The sequence below is a fragment of the Vanellus vanellus genome (assembly GCF_965231255.1).
Source record: "Vanellus vanellus genome assembly, chromosome: 6".
NCBI lineage: Eukaryota > Metazoa > Chordata > Aves > Charadriiformes > Charadriidae > Vanellus > Vanellus vanellus.
Window position 1 is genome coordinate 31168652 of NC_138911.1, and position 22162 is coordinate 31190813.

Sequence of the window (22162 nt, forward strand, 5' to 3'; positions counted from 1 at the left end):
GCATCCATCACTGCATGCCTCCTCCTTTCAGGGCCAGCTTCAGCACTAGGAAATGAAAGGAGTGTTTTTAATACTGCTCACAACCATTTTAGGCAATTTTGATACCCGTTGTCTTACTTCCCACAGCATGCAAATTTATTTATAATGCCAAATTTCTTGCATAGTGTTTCTTTCCTAGTCTTTGGATTCCAGTTAGTTTAAGGCTAGGTACTGACTCACACAGATCTAGATAATCCACTCTCTGGACAGCTCAGCTGACTGTGCCGTTTGGAAGCACTTGTCTTAAAGGCAAACAAATGAAAATCAAAACCAATACCCTGTAAATCAGAATGTGTCATGAGCAATCCTATTCTCTAAATAAATATGCGTTAATGTCTCTAGATGTACATAGTTGAGAAATTCTAATATCTTTAAGATAATTATCCGTTCCCTTTTCTGTTCCTTGCTTTTGAAGACATACTTAATCTCATCAGTCTCATTTGGCTTGGAGTTATGCTAGTCAAACTTAGAAATGGTGACTCGCTTTTTCAAGTTTCCCCATTGAGATGGTAAAAGAGTATTGTTAGACCAAAAACTCTGAGCCAAGATAAGTTACTGAGGGAACAGAAGGTCAATTGTCTGCAAAGTTACTTCTGTCATCAGGCAGCATGTTTTGAGAGCCTCTGTCTGTCACCCTGCAGAGGTGTAAAAAAACAGAAAAGCTAGTGAAATCCCAGAGATTATCATAAAATACAGTAGATTTTAGAAAAGGAATTCTAAAAAGAAAACTTCGCTTAAGCCTGGAATGTAAAGATCAAGAAGAGTAAATAAATGAACACTTAAGCAGGAGGCTCACCCTACACCTGCACCTATCTGTGATGAAAGTCTCAGGTTGTATGCAATGGAATTGTAAGTGAATTATGTTTCAAGTGCTCTGAAAATAGGGGATATAATGACACAATACAGAGAAATGGCTGAGACAGATCAGTGGAAATATGTTCCAGATGGCAAAATGGAAATACCTTTGTTATTAGAGACCTTGAATTCCAGAAATGGAACTTTTCATTGCAATTATCTGTAAAAACGTGAACAGTTGCATTCTAAATAATTAGCCCAGTTGATTGGACTGTTAGGGTAAGCTGACACTAGTAAAATAAAAATTCCTAGAGAAGTTCCTGGGCACTGAGACAAACTAGCACGGGGAGGGTGCACATCTACACTAGTAAATTCTAACAGCCAAAGCTCAGTGGCTGCATACAAACTGCTTATTGGAAATGGTTCCTGGGACATTCTAACTTCCAAATCATACCCATAAAATATTTGCAAGTGTGCTAGCTGGCAAGTGTCAAAATCGTGCCAAAGAACATATTACTAATTTCTAGTACAAATGATTGCATTCCTGTTTCCAGTTCTATTTAGTTTATTAGCATAGGTTCTGCCTTAGCATCCCAGAATCTCTGCTTTCAGTACATACAGAAAAACATAATGGTTTATTTATGAAAATGGAAATTAGTATAAGTAAAAACTTGCTCACTGTCAGAGATAGAATCCAATTATTTTTCCTGAAGAAATAACTTTTACTTAGAAACTGAGACGATCTGTTTTCCAATATTGCCTCCATTCATCATGGACTGGAAAGCAGCTTCAAGAGAAATAATGAAATAAGTTAGTACCAAGCAAAATGTGCCAAGTAACTTTCAAAAAAGAAAAAAAATATGGTAGAAGTAACTGTATTAACCAGTTCCGCAAATTAAGAAGAAAAAAAAAACACCAAAACCCTACTCTGTAATAAACTGCTACAGGCAGTTTTGTGTAATAATTTTAAAAAGTGTTTGTAAGCAACTGTTTAGCCCTATACAAGTTACCAATTACATTTGCTGCTTTTGTGATATACCATACAAATACCAAACAGAAAGACAAGGTGTGACTGGAGAGCCCTCAAACACTGTGGGTTTCACAAACCTTTGTGAAAGGAAAAGGTTTATAAATACTCTATGTATTGTAATAAATGCCAAAAGCTGGTGCAAAATAATACATCTTTGAGTAAACAAAGTACAAAACATGGCTACTATATTTGATCAAATTCCTTCAAAAGACATATCTATACCAGTAAGTAGCAACAACTAGAATAAAGTTATAGCTATAAGATTTGGCTATCACTTAATTCTACTGGTTTCCAATCTTGTGGGACTAAAGACTAAATATTACAGCACATCTGGAATCACCTGGCTCTCTAGCTTTGTCTCACTGGATGCACAACACCCCCTTCATTTTTATATTTTCTTTGTTACAGATTTTTTGAACAGGCTACAGGCTATTTTGTTCCTTTAAAAGAAATTATTTTTTACTTTCTTTAGCAATCTCCGATATGCTTTCCCCTTTCTTGTGTGTACTTTTCAATTTATTTTTTGTTAGCAAATTCAATAACAAGCACTGTTAGAAACTGGGTTTTTTTAAAGCATAAGTTCAAGGTTTCCAAAATACAATTTTCTTACACACAAGTTCTAAGAAATAGGCAGCACCTTAAATCTGTAAGATGAGGGTGACTATCATCAGCTGTTAAGGTAGCAATTTAACAATTCATCCCCTCCCACCCCCAATAGTAAAACAACAAAAAAATTTTCCAAATTTATATTCAATATTTTTTTTAACATAAAATAATACCTTGTGAAAAAAAATATTATACCATAAAAGTAATGTTTTAGATAAAATACAAAAATCTGAATTGGCAAATGAAACAAAAGAGGTAGTTAACCTCTACTGTCACAGTACTCAATCAGACCATTATTCTTAGAAAATGGTATAAAAATCTTACCCCCAATGTTTGCTAAGCCTTCCACCACAGTCTCTCTGACCTGTCAAGGCAAACAAGTCCTTTTAGCTTTCTTCAAACAAGATTAACATTTCTTAGAAACATGCCATGAAACTGCCACAGAAACTACCAGAATCTAAAGGATTCTCTTGCTACATTGGGCAGTGCTCTGTTTGGGCCAGATTCTTTCATTATGAGAGGAGTGAACACTTTCTGGTAAACCTGTCGGCAATTTCAGAACTGGAACATCCCTGCCCCTGCCAAAATTTCATGTCTCAGGATTTTCCCAGGAAAATTTACTGATCACCTGAAGAATCAAAAACTAATTTAGACAGACCTCATGGGGAAAGGGTGGACAAAGCATCTACCCACCAGAAAATAATAAATGGCGGTTATAAAGCTTGAAACAAATTTCAGACAAGATCCCCAAAAGCATTCAGGTCACTAACTAATCGGGAATTCGGAAGTATTTTTGAAGATCTGATCCCTTGCACTCTGTACTGAAAGAGATACAGACATCAGCAGCATGTAATTAGAAAAGTCTGTCTGTCATACTACAGTCACATCATCCTCAGCAGGTATCTACTAAATAAGCTTTCCAGTATACTTAAACATTCATAAGAAAACTTTTTGAATACTGAGGCGTGGTAAGAGAGCCAAGGACAAAGAAATCGGACTTCTTGTAGTCAGACCATGATCTGAGGATATAGTATCAGAGGCCATAGACTAGATGTAAGAGTTCCTACCTTCAGTTTACCCTCTTGGATCCACTGACATAGTTGTAATATACTAGCTTCTTGTTTGTCCATATAGTTCAACACTAAGAACCTTTCCCTGTGAAAGAAAAGAATGGGCCTTGATTTAAGAAAGGTTGATAAGCATATTTTGAAATCTTTACAAATCTTTTCAGGAAATGGCATTATTGAAACCGACAAATTATAAGTACTAATTACGATGAGACACAGCTCAGAACTTTGCCAGCTTGTTGAGATAGCTCCCTGCAGTGGGAGCTTGACAGTAACATCAGTCTTGGACAAGTAATTCTGTTCAAGTATCAGAGAAGAGAAATAAAAAGCAAGTAGTACCACCAGAATAAGCAAGTGCCCGTAAAATGTGAGTGAATTCCTATTCTTTTTTACCTTTTCTTTTTTTTTGTGGTAGGGAGAATAATTAATGGACCTGCAACTAGATGGTGAGCATAAATTAACTTTCAAGCTCCCCAGATTTTGAATACTCTGCTGTCACAGCTGCCTAAAGAATCAAGAGAAACTGAAACGACCATAAAAATTATAATTGCTTGTGGCAATGTACTGACTAAATTCTCCACTATCCTCAACTACGCATGGTGTATTTTAATATTTTTATCAATTTTTTAAAAGTGCAGACAACAGTAACGGGGTGAAGAAATTAATTTTAATTAGAAGACATCAATCCATTTGCACAGAAATCAAAAGTCTCCCCAACTTTCTGCAATGCAATGAATGAAGAATCTCCTAAGACATTACTCCTAGTCTCTCTCTTAGCTCCACCTGAATCCTGACAGGAGACTGCAATTCCTAGAGTCATAATAAAAATCAATGTTTCATCTGTATATTTCACACCTACAGTCCCATTAGCTAATAAATCCCCAAATACTAAAAATATTGAAATTGTGATTTCAATAGAATCAGTGCATCAGCTGCATCCTTACTTGAAAAATACTTGATTTTCTCTCTGCCTGAACTACTAGACTTGGAGAGAAGGCACTCTGCAAAACATCTGAGAACAGAACTATGGCAACACCTTCGCTCGTACTGAAGAATCTGTCAGAGACTCCAGGACTAAACCAAGCAGCCACAAACAAAGCATAACAACAGACAACTATGTTAACACGTAACAACATCCTTTCCCATTTTTGATGCTGATACAGACAAATGTAAGAGAAAGGATTTACTGACATTGTGATTATAGTTTCCTTTTTCATATGGCAACATTCTGTTCTGATTATACATGCCTGTTGCGGATCTACAGGCTACCTTCTGAACATCAGAGTCACAACATCACATGCACAATCTACCTGGAACCTGTTCACGGGTTCTGAAGGAGAAACATACCTTGTGATATTTCTTTCTTTCTGTATTTTTTCTATGTCAGGAGTCAGTGGAGGAGGATAAGGCACATCTCTGTTATACTGAGAAATCTGTCCACACAGGATGATATGGCTGTTCTGATTCATCTGTTTGGGACAGCACAAAGTGAGAAAAATTACACAACTTTGTCTCAGAAATATTTTCCAGAGATGCAATAGATTATATAGCAAAATTTTCACATGGATGTCCTTATTTAGAGCCACATTTCCTAGAAAAGAGCAGGAGAATTGCAGGCTGTCCCATTCAACCTATGACAACATTCAAATAGATAAATGCAGGGCAATGGTGGAAAAATAAAAGCCATGCAGCCCAAGTGCAATTTAAAAAGGCATTAAATACAAGGCATATAAGAAATTGTTATCTTACTGTGTGCCCTTTTTGTCAGGAGGAGAGGGGTAACAGGACAAAGAAGTTGGTTACAGCTGTTAGAAACAGCTGTGATTTAGAGCTTCCAAAGGTGGCATTGACATCAAAGCCTCCCTGCCATGAGACATGAGTAGTTTTACATTTACAGTGAACAGGACTGGCCAAGACCAGCAGAGCTGGTCTTTTCTGAAGCCAGAAAACCAAAGCTGACAAAACACAAGATTACTATGCTGACAGATGAGTTTTTTAGAATATTACCAAGTCTCCTGGCCAAAGAAGCGAGAGATGAGACGCAGAAATTGTGTTTCTATTACTATACTGCCAGACTAGTCCAAATGACAGGCACTGATTGCAAACATCTTATTTCTTCTCAGGACCTGGATCAGCACCTGGATTAGATCAATGAAGTGGAAAGCCTGCTCGGCTGTACTGCAGGCTGGTCTCCAGTATGAATTAATTCAAAGCAGGGCATGCAGACATTGGAAAATGACTAGAATAAACCTGACAGCTGGTATAATCACCTGACTTATAACTGTATCACTGATGTCTCCACCAACATTGTCAAAGTAAACATCCACACCGCCTGGGCAGAGTTCACGTAGCTGCTCTGCCACGTTCCCCTTCTTGTAATTGACAGCAGCATCAAACCCCATTTCTTGGACCAAAATGGAGCACTTTTCATCTGTGCCAGCGATCCCCACCACTCTAGAGCAGCCCTCCAGACGGCCAATCTGCAGGAGCACAGTTAAAAAAAAAAAGAAACAAACACCCCCCCAAACGATAAAGAGAAGTTGGATCATTCATTTGCATAAAGGTACTGGTGGGAGGAAGGGAGCCTGAGGGGTTGTTACAGTTATTCCCCATCCCACTAAAACCCAAGCAGCAAAGTTCAGGCCACGCTCCCATCTCATGTGACACAATTGCCTCCTATTCCCTCCTCACACATAGAGGAGGGGCAGGTACAACCGAAATCTGCCTTCTTTCCAAACTCACAGCCTGCAAGAGGTTTAATCTGTGGAGTCACCAACAACTGGCCATACTGGAGAGCCAAATATAGTATAAAATCACCATCTGCCATGTACCGTAACGTAGCAAATAAAAGGCCAAAAAGATTGGACAATAATTGATTTAAATATGTTCTTCATAGATTTGCTTATGCATTGTTTCTTCATAGCTCCTATTTGCCAGTAGGTCTTAAGTTGCTTAATATCTATTGTGTTTGTGTTTATATATATATGTGTATGTGTGTGTATAGATATATCTGTAGATATGCAAACACACACACACCCCAACGCATTCTGCAAAGCTGACAAGAATAAAAGGGCTGTAAATCTCAAGACACAAAGGATGTCATGGAACACAACACAAAAAAGGGTTTACTACAGTTTTTTACTATTTTCTAATATAGAAAAAAAAATTCAAGTCACCAATCAACTCAAAGACTGTGTTCAAAGGGCAGACTACTATGTAAATATATCATAAATACATGTATTTATACCATCTACTTTATTTATGCTAGGTTCAGGTAATCACCTTGGGCAGTTTTCTCCTATCCCAGTTCCATGAAACTTAAGTTTCACACCCAAAATCTTTCTCGGTGAGAGTGTGAGCCAAATCTGTGAAACTGGCCCTTCCCATGGAGTTACACCTGCTGACGCTTACAATGATTTTATCTGTACGTTTACTAACCAGTACATTTCTGGAGATAAACTTGGTAACAGAGTACACTTGTATGTCTTAGGCCTACCTACCTGGCCAGCCAAAGAGCCACAGGCACCAGCTGCTCCGCTCACTACCATGGTCTGATTTGCACCCACAGCCACGTGTCCTTTCTCCCTTACACCTAACAGGGCTGTCAGTCCTGTCATGCCAGCTGCACCGAGAAAGTAGGAAAGGTGTCCATTTACAAGTTGTGGAACAAGCTACAAAACAGAAATGCATGGTGGTGGTCATTTCTTTTTAAGGTGGGGTTTTGCTGTTTGCTATTTAATTGTCCAAGGATAGAAGACTAACTCAGGCAAGGTATGACTAGTAGGGACAAGCTAGCTATAAACTAGCTCTACCTTAATAACAAGTTTATACAAAATGAAACAAAGATTATAATTCCATAGTTTTAGAAAACGTGCCTTAAAAAAGTCACCCACAAAAACTTAAATTATGGAAATGTCAAAAAGCAGCTGGGGGTTAAGAAGTTTCCAGCAATAGTGAACTATCCCTATGTTAGCATAAAGGATAAAATATCACCATTTTATCAAATATTGGGATTGCAGATCAGTGGCAAAGGGTCCTAAATGACGGAGTTTATTCAAAAGTATACATTGTTAAACTACAATAATTTTCTGTGTTACATGAGGATGATCAATACAATATCCCTAATGCACTGTTACCTCTCCGCTTTCAACTTAATATTGAATACCCTTTCTTCTGTCGATGTAAAATCTCGAGTAAAAGCTTTCACTAACATATATTAGTGAAATAAACTGAAATAAATATATCTAAAGCCTTCTGTGTCTTACGACTACATTCTTATGGATCAGCAGTTCTCCTAGAATTAGAATAATTAACAGAATTAATTAAAAGAAGCAGCTTCAGGGAACTTCATTAAAGATCCAACAATTGAAATAATACTGGCATGTCTGGTAACCAACAAAAGCATTTACATTGTTCATTGTTAATAAAGGAGATAAATTGATACAGATTTTGCCCCCTGTGAGTTGATCTGCCTTTTGAGAACTGGTTGCTCCAATAACATTGGCTTGTTTTTGACTAAGAAATAGTATCATTAGCCACTATTAAGAAAAAAAAAAAGGTTTAGGAAAAGAAAATAGTGATAATCTGGGCTTTGCACTTACATTACCTTTTGTAGCAAGCTTCCATCCAGAATTGCCACTGTCTGCCAGGGCCAACTGAAGGAAGTTACAAAGTCTCCTTTAGCAAGGTTATCATGCTTGCTCTCTTCCACAACCCCGACCCCCCCACCATCAGCAACTTCAGACAGCTGCCAGGGCAGGAGGTAATCTGAGCCAGTATCCTCATTCATTCGGCAGCGCTGAAAGACAAGGCTTTAATAAGAGGCTGTCATGGAACACATGGTTTGTTTATGAGTTCAAATGAAGTTGGGGATATGTTGAAAACTTCAAACACAAAGGGGCTACTCAAAAATCTCTCAATAAGCCCCATATATTCATCATCTTCACTTAGATACCTCTTTCCCCTCTTGTTTGTTCATTACAAAAGGAGGATGGACCGTTCTGATCTCATCCAGCAGTGTTACCAAAGCCAACATGTCTTATAGACGCTGCCTCAAAGTCAGCCGTGCAACCAAAGATGACTGGCTTGGGTCTGACAAGAATCCTATAAATGCCATTCCTTAACTGGATGAATCACAGAAATGTAGGATTGAAAAAACCGCCCACAAGTCATTTAGTCCATGCCTATGCACTGAAGAACAGTCAAACATATGTAGACCATCCCTGATAGAGATCTATTTAACGAAACATCTTGAAATCTGAAGTCTTCCCTTTATATCTCCCCTTCTAGCTCAACATAGCACTTCAGAATTCTTAAACCTCCCTTTGGGTCCCAAGCTAATCCTACTTTCCTGAAATTAAGACTGTTTCTTTTCTACTATCTCCATCTATGCAGTGAACAAACAATCAGAATTCTCTCTTTACAGCAAACTTTTACATACTAGCAGACTGTGTCTGTCTGGTTCTCCTCCTACCTTCATTTCCATTTCAACCCACAACTGTCCCAACCACATGATTTCTACAGTTTTGCAGAATTAGGTCTATTAGCTGGTTATGGCTTCATTCAGTAATTCTCTCTGTGCTTCCATTACAAAGTACTGACACATTTTTGTCCTGCCACCACCCACTTAAGGAGAAAATCTGACTTCCATTTGTAAACAAAACTGCTAATAGCTAAATAACATTTAACTCAAATCACTTATGTTTTGTCTAAAATTTTTTTCCCCAGACCATGTCCCTCTCTTGCGTCATCATGAAATATTCTTTCTCCTCTACCCACACTTCCCTCAATTGAATAATACTTCCTTCCACGGCCAAAAAAAAGTTTAAAAATTTATGTAAAAAAGGCAAAGTTCAGAAAAAAATGATACAAACAAATCTGTAATGGTATGCCAGGGCTCACAGTCTCTTCCTGGTCCTATAAATTCATATCCCTATATATATATCACAGGCACATTAATGCCAAATCCCTTCCCAATAACTCCATCAGAATGAACAGAATTACTAACTTATACTGGAGATACATTTGTCCTGTAATTGGTAACTTTAGTGTTAAACATTATGACAGGTACAGAGTTGAAGATATTTTAAAAAACAAGTTATGGCTTAGCTCTAAGTCCATCACCTACCATGTAAGGATCCACAGAGAGATAAAGGGTTCTAACACGTACTTGTCCCGCTTGGATCATATCTGCTATTGTACTTTGTTCCAGTCGGAAGTTTTCAGACACTGGCACTCCATTCTTACCTAGAATTATTTTAAAATCAAATAAATAAATGAATCAATATAGAGCTTCCCATAATCAATATGGAAAGAACTTATTTTAAGGTAGTCTTTTTTAGAATAAGTTAGGCTATATCTTTACTTAGGTATAAACCTATCAACTAACTTTTAGATTTTGCGTCACAGACTACGATTTAAACAGGTGCGCTGCCACCACCCAAACTGAAGACCCCCTGATCTGTCAGCTTACGCTTACCTGGGCCAGTACCAGTACACTTGCACTGACTGACAGTTTCCCTGCTGTTTGCTACCCATAATTTTTATGAACGATTAAAGCAAATTAAATAAAAAAAAAAAGGGGGGCTGTTTCCATTCTCAAAAAATGGTTCTATATACCCTACGTGCTGAAAAGCCCCTATCAAAACAAAGACATGCATTGGGACTTCTCTCACATAACAAAACCACCGTGCACTACTTTGCCAGTGGCAAATGACTATATATTTTAAACAGGCAAGTTTTAAACTCTCACCTTTCAGCCTCTTTTGACTCAGTGAGATTGAAGGAATACAGACCATTGCCACTGCACATGCATATGCTACAGAGCATCCCTTCGCAGCTACAGACAGACCTCCTTAAATTAAAGCTTCCCAGAAACACCTATAAAACATGTGCCAAGAGCCCCAGAACTGGAGGCTTCATCCTCAGGTTGGTACCACATGCAGCAGATCAGTCAGACTGACAACTGGAACCACTGGCACTAAAAGGAGAGAGCCAGATACCCATGTATGTTTTAAGTCAGAGTAACTCCAGCAGGGTACTGCTATAACATTTGATTTGCATTAGAAAAGACAGTCGACACAATAGTTTTTACTTCTTAGGACTATTTTGGCATTGAGCAGCATATAATACACCCCAAAAACTTAATGCATACATATGGGTCTTCTACAACAGACGATTTATAAACTCACTAGTCAAAATACTGTGCTAAGAAGGCAAATGTGTAAGCAAGTGAAGTAAATGAATCCTGAAAAGTGTAAATTTAAAAAACAAACACTTCAAAACATAGGAGGAAGAAAAGACTCAATATTTACTAAAAGGAAACAAAAATGAACAGTAACAAAATACTTTATTTTAGTCGTCTCTTAAAATGCATAAAGAACAAATGTCAGAATGAAAAAGCAATGCTTGCTAATCTTTCTTCACTTGAGCCCCTCCACTTAGGGTTTTCTCATATATTATGCATTAAGCCCTTTTTTCTCACCAAAGATCTTTGAAATCTGTATATACAGACTAAATAAATACACTTCACAATACAGTTTACTTATTGCTGCATGCAATATTAAGATACATAAATGTCGACATCTTAAGTTAGTGTCTATTTCTACCCTCACCATTTTGAAGCATTAGGCAACCACAACAAACATATTGCTCCTTTATTTGAGAGAAATACGTACCAGGGCGTGAATTCAGCACTACTCTCTGTATAATCATTCCTGCTTTTGCAGCAATATCACACTGGATTTCTAAAAAGAAAAACATTGTTTGAAGGACTGGAACACAATTTTTGTTGAGAAAGAATACAGGGCAAAGTACTTAGTAATTTGGAAACTGGGCATGAAATATGGGCCTCACCAACCTCAGCATCTATGCTCAAGAATCCTATAAAACCACCTCAAACACAAAATAAACAAACTTGTGAATAAAGAGTTTCCCTGCTTATCTTCTCAAAGCTGTGATTCTATACAGTGTCATAGTAGCACCTTCTGGAAAGACTGAAAATTATCATGTACCATGCTCCTTGTAAGATCATCACCACCCCCTACCAGGTTGGTTAGTTTGCTTTCCTGTGCTGACTGAGAACACTCTGTTCCCACCTAAAAAACACTGAGGCAGCTTTGGTGTGTGCAACTCGGGTACAACTCATTATAAAATGCATACACGCATGCCAGTAACAGTAGCATGCAGGTATACAAAGAGATTGTTGTGTGAGATGTTTCACGTGAAATAGCAAATCTTTCTGTTAGCAGTGCATTTTTCTCCTAAGAAATAGTCTGGCCCAGAGATGAGGAAGAATTACATCACCATTTGATCTGCTTTACTGAAAAATTCCTCCTTGAATTTCAACAGTTTAAAAGAGGACTGTAAATTTGTGTTCTTGAAACTGAGAGATGCTCAAGTGATTAACAGGGAATGAAGCTGATTTAACAGGAGAAAAATCATGACCTTATATGCTTTCAGAGCTAATACAAAACAAAAATGTTCTTACTGCTATTCTCAGCTGAGTGCCGTAAATAACCAACCCCTGTAAGATCCAAGGACATTAAGGAATAAAAGATAATAGCTGATGTCTTTGTCATGTTTATTTCACTGACAAGAACAGCAAATTGGAGTGAAGCTAAACAGATGAGCCTAGAAAGAGTACATCATCACTCTTGATTCTTTGAACACTGCAAAATACAGAACTTTCTCTCTGTACTGCTTTAGTGCTTACATTACAGCACTCACAGATCATCAAGAACTACACCCTGGAGTGCTGAAAAACATAATTAAAAAGCCATCAGGAGAAAATAGGCACATCCCTGGCCTTTCCCTCTCCTCTAAAACCTGCAACTGACTCAAACCAAAAGTATCTTGTTCATAAACCAGATAAAGGTTTAACATTTTATTGTGTTTGCACTTGAAAAACTACTTACAAGCTGAAAATTATTCAAGAGTTAGTTTCTTTTCAGTATTTCAACACCAAAGGGTGCTAGAAGAAAAGGATCTCAAATGTGTCTTTATAGAATCACATCAGTGAAAAATAAGTGACCTGCACAGTTCTTTGGACAGAAGAGAACCATAGGATCATCTAGGTTGGAAGGGACCTTTGAGATCATCAAGTCCAACCATCAACTGAACACTGCCAAAACCACCACTAAACCATGTCCCTAAGCACCACATCTACCAATCTTTTAAATACCTCCAGGGATGGTGATTCAACCACTTCCTTGGGCAGCCTGTTCCAACGTTTGGTAACCCTTTCTGTGAAGAAATGTTTTCTAATATCCAATCTAAACTTCCCCATGCGCAACTTGAAGCCATTTCCTCTTCTCCTATCACTTGTTACTTGGGAGGAGACACCAATCCCCACCTCGCTACAACCTCCTTTCAGGTAGCTGAAGAAAGCAATAAAGTCTCCCCTCAGCCTCCTTTTCTCCAGACTAAACCCCAGTTCCCTCAGGTGCTCCTCATAAGACTTGTTCTCCAGACCCCTCACCAGTTTCATTGCCCTTCTTTGGACATGCTCCAGAATCTCAATGTCTTTCCTGTAGTGAGGGGCCCAAAACTGAACACAGTATTCGAGGTGCAGCCTCACCAGTGCCAAGTACAAAGGGACAATCACTTCCCTAGTCCTGCTGGCCATGCTATTTCTGATACAGGCCAGGATGCTGTTCTAGCCTGTAAAAAAACCACCACACTTTGATGAAGCTACTAGTTACTGTTTAAAAACAAAAAACGAGCATTGAAAATACAGGAGTTAAAGACAGAAATAAAAATCAATTTTTATACCCACACAGCTGATACAATCTCTGGAATAAATATACTCATGTAAAACCATAATAGGAAGGAAGGCCTAAGATAAACTTTGGCAGATCTTAGGTTCAGCATGATACTCAGCTAAAGACTTCCTGTGTGATTGTGGGCACACCACTTTGTACTTCTTTTATAAAACATATTTCAGAACAAAATTCCAAATTTCTCCTGATAACATCTGCCTAACAAAATTACATTCATGTGGTACTGTTGTTATCCCCAGAACAATTGTCTCAGCATCTGAGAATTTGTGCTAATTCAATGAACATTTCATAAACTGTCAGATGTGCCCAGTGCAATTTAAAAGGACAACCATACTCTAGGAAATAATTTGGGCACGTACAGAACTTGGCTGAAGTTTATAACCACTAATGAAACTGCTCTGTGCAGAAATAACAAGTTAAGAATGCAGTGAATATAAACCAAAAGCGATATATACTATTCATAATTCAGTTCAAATCTATCGATGGCATTAAGGGTTTGATCCACTGTTTACAAACCATAGAGAGTAGGTGGAATTGCTGTACAGCTCACACCTTGCAAAGAGGCCCACTGTCAGAACTGCTGACTCAATTTTTGTTATCCTGAAACTAAATACGTGTATTATGCCAACAAAAAACCCCAATCTGAACAAGAGATGATGAAAAGCATTTTTATTGTACCTAATACATACTTGAAGCATCTGCTTCCTATGACAGTACAGAGAAAAAAAATAGATTTCTTTAAAGAAAAAAAGCCAAAGATATTAACATATTAAAAGAAAGAAAAAGCAATACAGAGCAGCATAGAAAGATGAGAGTGGAAAAAGTATACAATGTAAGTTTAGAGTACTTCTTAGAATGCCTGACTTTCTGAGGGAACAAAATGCTGTTGATTTCCCAGGTCATTTTCACAGCTTTTGGTTGAGAAGCCTGTGTACTAATTCAATTTGAAGATGTTCCAGATACTGTGAGTGGGCGGATAGAAAGTGAGGCTGGCACTGACTTGTCACTCATTCTGACAGCTGTCAAAGTAAAAATACAATATTGGAGATGGACTTTTAATTCTAAATATGACTGCACTTACCCTACAGTGGAAGTCAGTAACACTATTACACAAGCAAATGTTCACATTAATATCATAACATAATTTCCTCACATTATAAACAATACGGAAATGACTAAAGAAAATAAGTAGAGGCACCGTCTTTTAGCACCGAATACTGAGGAAAGCTCTTGGAGAAACAGAACAGATTTTGTTAAAAGTAAAATAAAGGGGATTTGTATCATATACATAATCCTTTTCAATATATGTGAAATGCCAGTGTGAATGATGCTTTTGACTCTGGCGTTCTTTTAAAGACCAACAGGAAGCAACATGATTATTTTTTAGCTTTTCCAAACAAAAATAATGAGTTGATTTTACTCTTTAAATCAAAGAGAGTAAAAAATAATTCCAAATTTTAACATTATAATTCTACACAAAGATCACCTGACCTACCCTGTGAGTACAACAGGAGCGTTAAGCAGCACAACAGCAGTACCTTCAGGGGAGTCTCAAGTATGTTTTAGCCCAGTTTTGTTCTTATCCTTTTCTCCCCTTGCCTTTCTTTTCCCATTTTTGCAAAGACACATGACAACTCCTTTTAAAAATGTTAAATAAGTCCCTCAGTACTAAAATGCTCCAGTTTGTTTGTCCTGGGCTTGGTTCCTAGAACTTCTTGTTTCTGAAACTGCCCATAAGAGACTCTTTTCAGTTACATACACTTTTGCCAGAACAATTCACCTGCTTCCAAGTTCTTAGAGCCTATGCCACATGCAGCCTAGTAAAAAAGGAAGAGCGGGTAGTTTATCCCTCCTGCATCAGGCCAGACAGCACAGAGGAAGAAGGTAGACAATCTAAATGGAGGACAAGTATGACTGGAAGTTTTCTGAAACTGTGGTGTCAAAATGGCTGGAACAAGGATCCTCAGAGGAAATTCAAAGAAAGAAATTTCAAGGAAGAATGACGCTGAATGAGGAACACGCAGGAAGTAAAGGCGGGAAGGACTGGCACTGGGAGTAAGTGAGAACAGAGAAATGTGGCAAGAATAGCAACTTAAAGGCCAGTAAAGCAGGGAAGAGAGAGAGAACTGCAGAAACTAGGAATGATGAATGAGACAGAACCAAGCAAACCGAGATGGGAATGGCTGCACAAAAAAATAGTAACTGGAAGTGGCAAGGTGAGGAGAACGGAAATGGAAAAGCAAATGTAATGCATTAGGCATCAAAGTCTCCATCACACCCATACGGAGCTCTACGTTCAAAGAATGCCAATTAATTGCAAACTCAAGTTTTCAAAAAGTAGGAGCCAGAATCCATACTGTCATGAATGGAGAAAAACACATGCCATAAAAAGATAAGTACTTTCATGAACTGAACTAATAAATCCAGATTTCCTAATATTTCACATCTCATCACGTAATTCTCTGGTGTGAAGTTCCTCCCACACTGTTTTCTTCATGTGGATTCTCTGACACACTATAATGGTTGAGGGCAGGCTGCAGTCTTTCCCTCAAGAAAGAAAGAGGTGAAAAAGGAAGAATGACAACAGTAGTAGGATCTTGATCAAGCCATTTTTTTATATTCCAACAAGCCTAACATCTTTCAGCTTTTTATCAAATTTGACTGGCATACAAAGCAAAGTCCCAGTAAGTATATACACTCATATCTACACACAATAGGATTGTAAAAACTTTACTCTTTCAGATCTAGGTGTGAAAAAAGATGAAAGCTCTCAGGTACTACCTCTTGGGCTTTTTTTTTTTTTTAATAAATAGTTGCATTGTATTGGAGTTGCTGAAAATTGTTTAAAAATAACAACACACAAGACCTATTTTTTTCTTAGCAGAATTTCAAATCAGGAATGAACACAAGAATGCCGGTTGCTCCCAGAAAGCCAGGAGCACGACCTGACGTTTGTTTGAGAAGTCTGTGATGCAGTATGCAGGCTCCCACACGAGAGCAATCCCAGAGAACGCACTGATTATCCGCTTTCCTAGGTGTGACCCACCACCAAGTTAGAAATCACTGCTGTCAAAGGTGGAGGAGCCCCCGGGGACAGTTCTGCAGATGCTTCAAGCTCAGTTTCGGCAGCTGCAGATAGAATAGCGTGGGAGAGAGAAACCAAGAGAGGTCAGAAGCATTGAAGCACGTTCAGTTTTACAAGCTGCACAGATCGGGGTGCCGATCGGGTCCTTTCCTCTGGCATTCCTCCGCCGGCCACGGTTTGACCCGGGGCGTGGGGGCCTCGGCAAGGCCGCATTCACACTCCTGTTCTTAGAGACCCGGCAACCCCCAGTCGCCTCTCCCAACCCTCACACCCGCGCCCCCCCTCACCCCGCGCTAATCCCTGAGGAACTGGGCTCCTGGGAAGGCGGGCAGGGGCCATGTCCCCCTCAGGGAGTGCTCCGAGGGCGCCGCCGAGCTCTCCCCAGACGAGACGAGGCCCCCGGCCCCGCCGGTGATACACCTGGCACCGGACCACGCTCATCCCGACAGGGACGGCGAACGGGCGAGCGCCCACCGGTCCGGTCCGTCCCCTGAGACCCCGCCGCCCCCCTCCATTGGAGGCCGCGCGGGGACGGTTAGAGGCCGCCCCCGCGCGCCAACCGCGAGGCGTTCCCGCTCACCTTGAACCGCGCCTCCGACACTCCGGCACCTTCGGTACGGAGCAAAGAGGTGACAGTGACCACACCCACTCACCCCCAGCCCAGCACCTCTGTGCGCACGCGCCTAGGCCTTAAAGCGGGACAAGGCGGAGCCCCACAGCTTAAAAGGGCCCTGCCCCGGGCCCGCCCCTTGTTAGGCGGGGAGCGGAGGGTGGGTCGCGTCCCGGCCCTTCAGCCGCCTTCCGTCGGCAGCAAGTACCTAATTATGCCCCCTCCTTCGCCTTCCTCATTTCGTGAGGGGGGGGGGGGGCGGCGGCCGCCGGTGGGGCCATGGGTCGGGGTCTCCCGCCTTGGGGCCCAGCTGCTGGTGTGGGTGAGGTGATGGCGACTCATCTCCTGAGGCGCTCGGGTGAGGTGCTTACAACTCCTGAGGGGTTTTTCTTTGAGAAGGAGGGTAAAATTGAGAGATATTTGCCCCTTGCGTGTGCTAACAGGTGAGGTTTTGTTCCTCAATGTGATACAGGGCTGTACTGTAGCCATTCTTAAAATCCCCGTAATGTTACTGTTGTGTACAATATAACATATTTACTATATCTATCCTTTTGCTGAGCTCGAATATGGAGGAAGAGACATCTTTACTTAAAGAACAGGCTGTAGGAAGATGAATAACTGAAGAGCCAGAGCTTTCCTGGGATGGTGCTGGTGCGGCCTGAAGTGGTTACTCTCTGTACGCGCCCCACGTGGCAGTGACTCAGCGTGCTGGAAGGGCAAACAGGTCTGTGAAGTGGCCACTGAGTCGATGGCAGCTACTGCGGAGGTTAAACTGACCACTTAAAAGACTGGAAAAACTCTTCCAGACTAATGATCCTGATGACTTTGTGCTCTGCCTCTTACATAAAGGCAGGCAAAGCATTTGTAATGTAGCTTTACCCGTAGCATTATAATATAGGTCTTGGTGAACGATTTATGTTTGTGCCACCATAATATACAAATCTTAGCATTTCACATTAGTTGAAATAACATCATCGGAACTGGGATGGTCTAGGGGAAAAAATGACACACTTAAGGTGATTCATACCGCCATACTCTTTTTTTTTTTTTTTTTTTTTTTTTCCCCCCAACTTGTGTCAGTTGATGTAATGAAAGGTCAACATCTTAATAGTGTAATGCACTCTAAGGAAGACTTCAGAGCTGAAGTTGTGCCAATAGTTTCAAATGGACATATGTATTTAGAAGGCCTGCATTAAAATGAATGAGTACTGACTTGCCTCATAACTTATGCAAGAAAAGAGCAGCACAATTATTACAGAAATAATTATTTCAGAAACCGATGTTACATGTCATTATATGAGCAAACAGGAAAAGACTATGAAGCACATTAATGGAGAATTCCCTGTTAATTTTGTAGTGTATCTCAATGACTAGTAATAATTGAAAAAGTGGGGAAAAGGTATGCTGTATATGGGCACATCTGCATATTTTTGTTTCCATATATTATGTAATGACAATGCAACTTCAGATATTTATGAAAGTACCAAAAAAAAAAAACCAATCCCAGCACATTAAATGGGCTTTCAGAATCTCTGTACATCCCCACTTTCCCTTGCCTAGCGCAGGGTGGCTTTGTTTCCTCCACAAGCAAGGTTTTCCTGAAAGGTGGTTACAGCAATCATCTGCAGTTCACTGTTTTAACCCCTACATCCCGCCCCCCCATTGGCTCTTCTGTTAAGTACTTGTTAAGTGAGGCTATTGTGAAATAAGCTTAGATGTGAATTTAAAATGCAGTAGCTGTTGTGCACTGGCTTGCCTTGTGGATACATGTTCTACTCTAAGAATGCCTTTTCGTGGTTCAACTAAATCCACCTCAGACTAAGCTAAACCACACAGTCACCCTTCCTGTGAAACAAAACTATCCACGCAAACAGGCCATTGTGGAATAGTTGTTACATAACAGATATTAGGGGTTGTTACCACATATAAACAAGGCTAAATGAACCTGGGTGTCATCATTTTAATGTCAATCAAGAGAAAGGGCAGAGGTGGGGGATGTGTTTACGCTGCAAGATGGTTGTGGTCATTGTCAATGAACCATTGCTGCTTACTCGAATAGGGTATGTCATTCAATTGAGTCTTACTTAGCTGAACAGATGCTCCTCCTAATTCAGTTTTCTCTGACCAACATGAGGCAAATTTGAGAAAGTGAAAGCATTTCTGGCCACATGGTGGGATAAAAAAGATTTTGTCCCTATTGATCTTTTTAGAACAAAAAGAAGAAAAAAAATAGGCTCTTGGATACAAAGTTCTTAGCTCCCAGAATCATGTGTAAATTTGGACAGAGTGTAAAAGTGAAAGAGCTATCTCGTTCAGAGTGGTTAAAATCATATTGCCATCAATTTTAGTGAAGTCAATAATAATAGTTAAAATAGAACTCAAAAATCAAATTCTGGAGGCTTTTTTTTTTCTTCTCTAAGATTGATTGATTGTTCAGTGGTCTCCAAATTATCTTTTTGTTCCTGTTTACCTGCCCTTAATATGGAAACAATAGACCTTACATATTCTGTCTATACTGTGAGGTTTAATGTTTTTAAAGTACGAAGTAAACTTGTTAATTTTCCAAGATTTGCTGGGTTCATGGGTCATATTGGTGACAGTATGCAATAATAATTCAACTTTCACACACTTCCATTTCATAGGTAACTCATAATCTCAGCAGATATGTGCCCTTTCTTTGTTATTTTTAATTAATGTCACTATAGTTAGTCTTTTTATATCTGTATAGATGAATAATACAGATGTTGCTTACGTAATTAAAGTGCAGCTGTGTTTTGGCCATCAAAATCCTCTGGGGTATGCACAAGGTCTGAATGACACCAGATTCTTTAGCCTGTGTGTGTAGGGAGCAGTGGTGTATGAGATCTCTCAAGAAACACCCTCCATGGGTTCTGTAGATAGGAACCATCAATTAGATAAATCAAATCCAACACTATAAATCTTTCTTTTTGATGTAGTTAGTCTCTTACATAATAGGAAAATAAGATGTCATCTTCTGCTTTAGGGAAGCATTTTTTCTAAGGGTACAGAAAGTTAGAGAAACATTTTTTAAACTATTCTTCAAAGAATTGATGAAATGTTTGCTGAAGGTATCTTGAGAAGAGGCGTGCCTTCTCTTGGTAAAATGGCCTTATGGAAGAACTCAGTGAGTGATAGCTCTCCATGTTCTTCAGTAACAAAAGCAGTTCACTTGTCCTACAAATTGTAAAACAGTGTTTCAGAACTGCAGTAAGAAAAATTATTGCAAAATCATCTATGGTAGCCTTGATGTTTCTGGTTTTCTAAACTGTTTACTAGTCTTCAGTTAAGTTTCTTGCCCTCATTGCTGAGCCAGGAGAACAATGATGCAATGTCAGCTAACAGCCTGAGTGTAATTTGAGCTGATCCACAGATCTTTGCATGAAATGTTTTAAGAACTTGCAGATGATTCATTTCTGCCAGCTAAGCTGTGGATGCAGTAACTTCAGCAGAAGACAGTAACGCATTAGGTCATTACAGCCATTTGCAGTAACTATTTGAATAAGTGTAGGTAATCCAATATATGAACTGAAAAATTTTAGCTTGAGACAGCTGCTGAGGTTGAACAGAGCTACTCATCTGACTGGATGTCAGAATGACATACCATGCTGTAGAGTGCAGTTTAAAGGTGACTTGTGAGCAGCTCAGCTCCCTGTTGGCTGAAAATGTTGGAAAGGCCAGACAGCTGGGGAAAGCAAGTTATCATCCGACTCCAGTTATGCCATGCACTTCTGAACTGTCTCCGCTTTTGCAGTTTCTATTCATGCAGGTCCTGTGTTGTAAAAAGAAACAAATCCCACAATGTTTCCCCGATGGACTGAGCATTAGCTCGAGGCAGAGATATTTGTGGGAAAGTTTTCCAGGTGGCCACTTAGCTGTCATATGAGAGTAGTGCATTCTGACGCTAATTGCTAGCTATGACAAAGTGGGCTTCACTTTGGGGGTAAATATACAGATAAGAAGCAATGGCTACTTTTTATGGTAACTGTTGTTTCTCTGATGTTTAATGCTTGGGAATGCCCTGACCCATCTTTCTTTGTCATTGTTTCAAAACTTTCATCTGGATTCTGACTGGCTAAAGGGCATAGGTAGCATCTGGATTTGCTCTGTCGCTTACAATTTTTGTGATGGCAAGGAAGCTTTGCTCTACAAACACTTTGCTAGTCAAAACTGCTGGTTTTGATAGAGGTTCACACAGAAGACTACCTGTAAGGGCACATCTTGAAGAATCACTTTAAGTAAAGTAAAATATAATATGTTAACAACCCACCTTGATATATGACTTTTGTAAGGAAAACGCATGCCTACAAAGCTTTTACATAAAAGTTTTTGGGCCTGATCTTTAACTATTTGGTATTTTGTAAAACCTTTTAAATTCATGAAAAGTGAGCACAGTATTTATCATTTTCATTTGATAGTGTTTACTACTGTTTGATCATCACAAAGTTTTACTTATAATCTTGCTTCCTTTTCTGCCTCTGCCTTTTTTCATCCTTAAGAGAAGAAAGAACATACTGAAGTGCTTGCTGCAGAGACTGATTTTTCTGTTGTCTTTAGTTTGTTATTGACGGTTTCTTAAGTCCAATTAAAAAGGGTCAGGTGATGTTCAAGTAACTTTTATGTTATTAAATGTGGTGAAGTTACACTTTGATATGGCTATTTATTTAATGTTCATAAATGAACTGAGCATATTGTAGATGAAAACTATCCTCTTGCTATGCAGCATCATAACAGGATCACATCTTTAATTTTTGACTGAAAAACAGTTGAGGAAATTAGGAACTTCTGGTTTAGAACCACACTGCTAGATAAACATACAAATCTGTGTAGGAATTTTCTTTCTTTATTGCTGTGTGCCATTTCCATGTAATGATACCTCCCAGTTACACAAAAAATGGTTCTCCTAATAGTCCTTCAGAAATCTGCCATCAGTGATGTACTAAGTAAGGTTTATATTTCATACTCTAAGATTTAGTCATGCTTGTCTGTATCAGAACAAAAATATCTTGAATTTTCCCAATTTAGTATAAAGCATCACCACTCATCTGTTGTAGACACCATTGAAAAGTTTAAATTGTAATTTTGTTGTCATGGCCTGTAGTTGTTGTACATGCTTTATAATGCATAATTATT

At 39.2% G+C, this 22162-nt stretch overlaps 1 protein-coding gene across 2 annotated transcripts; it reads right to left on the reverse strand.

The window, feature by feature from the left end:
- Positions 1 to 1393: 1393 nt before the first annotated feature.
- PTGR2 (prostaglandin reductase 2) lies at positions 1394 to 17035 on the reverse strand. Of its 2 annotated transcripts, XM_082484880.1 has the most exons (10): positions 16982 to 17035; positions 11214 to 11282; positions 9665 to 9783; positions 8144 to 8335; positions 7038 to 7208; positions 5808 to 6017; positions 4885 to 5006; positions 3538 to 3625; positions 2795 to 2834; positions 1394 to 1621 (listed from the first exon to the last, which is right to left on the reverse strand). In XM_082484880.1, the coding sequence occupies exons 2-10, from the start codon at positions 11248 to 11250 to the stop codon at positions 1557 to 1559; spliced, it is 1044 nt and encodes a 347-aa protein (XP_082341006.1). In that variant the 5' UTR covers positions 11251 to 11282; positions 16982 to 17035; the 3' UTR covers positions 1394 to 1556. The 2 variants fall into 2 exon arrangements, with proteins under 2 accessions (XP_082341006.1, XP_082341005.1); XM_082484879.1 differs by lacking the exon at positions 16982 to 17035 and having other exon boundaries at positions 11214 to 12148.
- Between the last annotated feature and the right edge of the window lie 5127 nt (positions 17036 to 22162).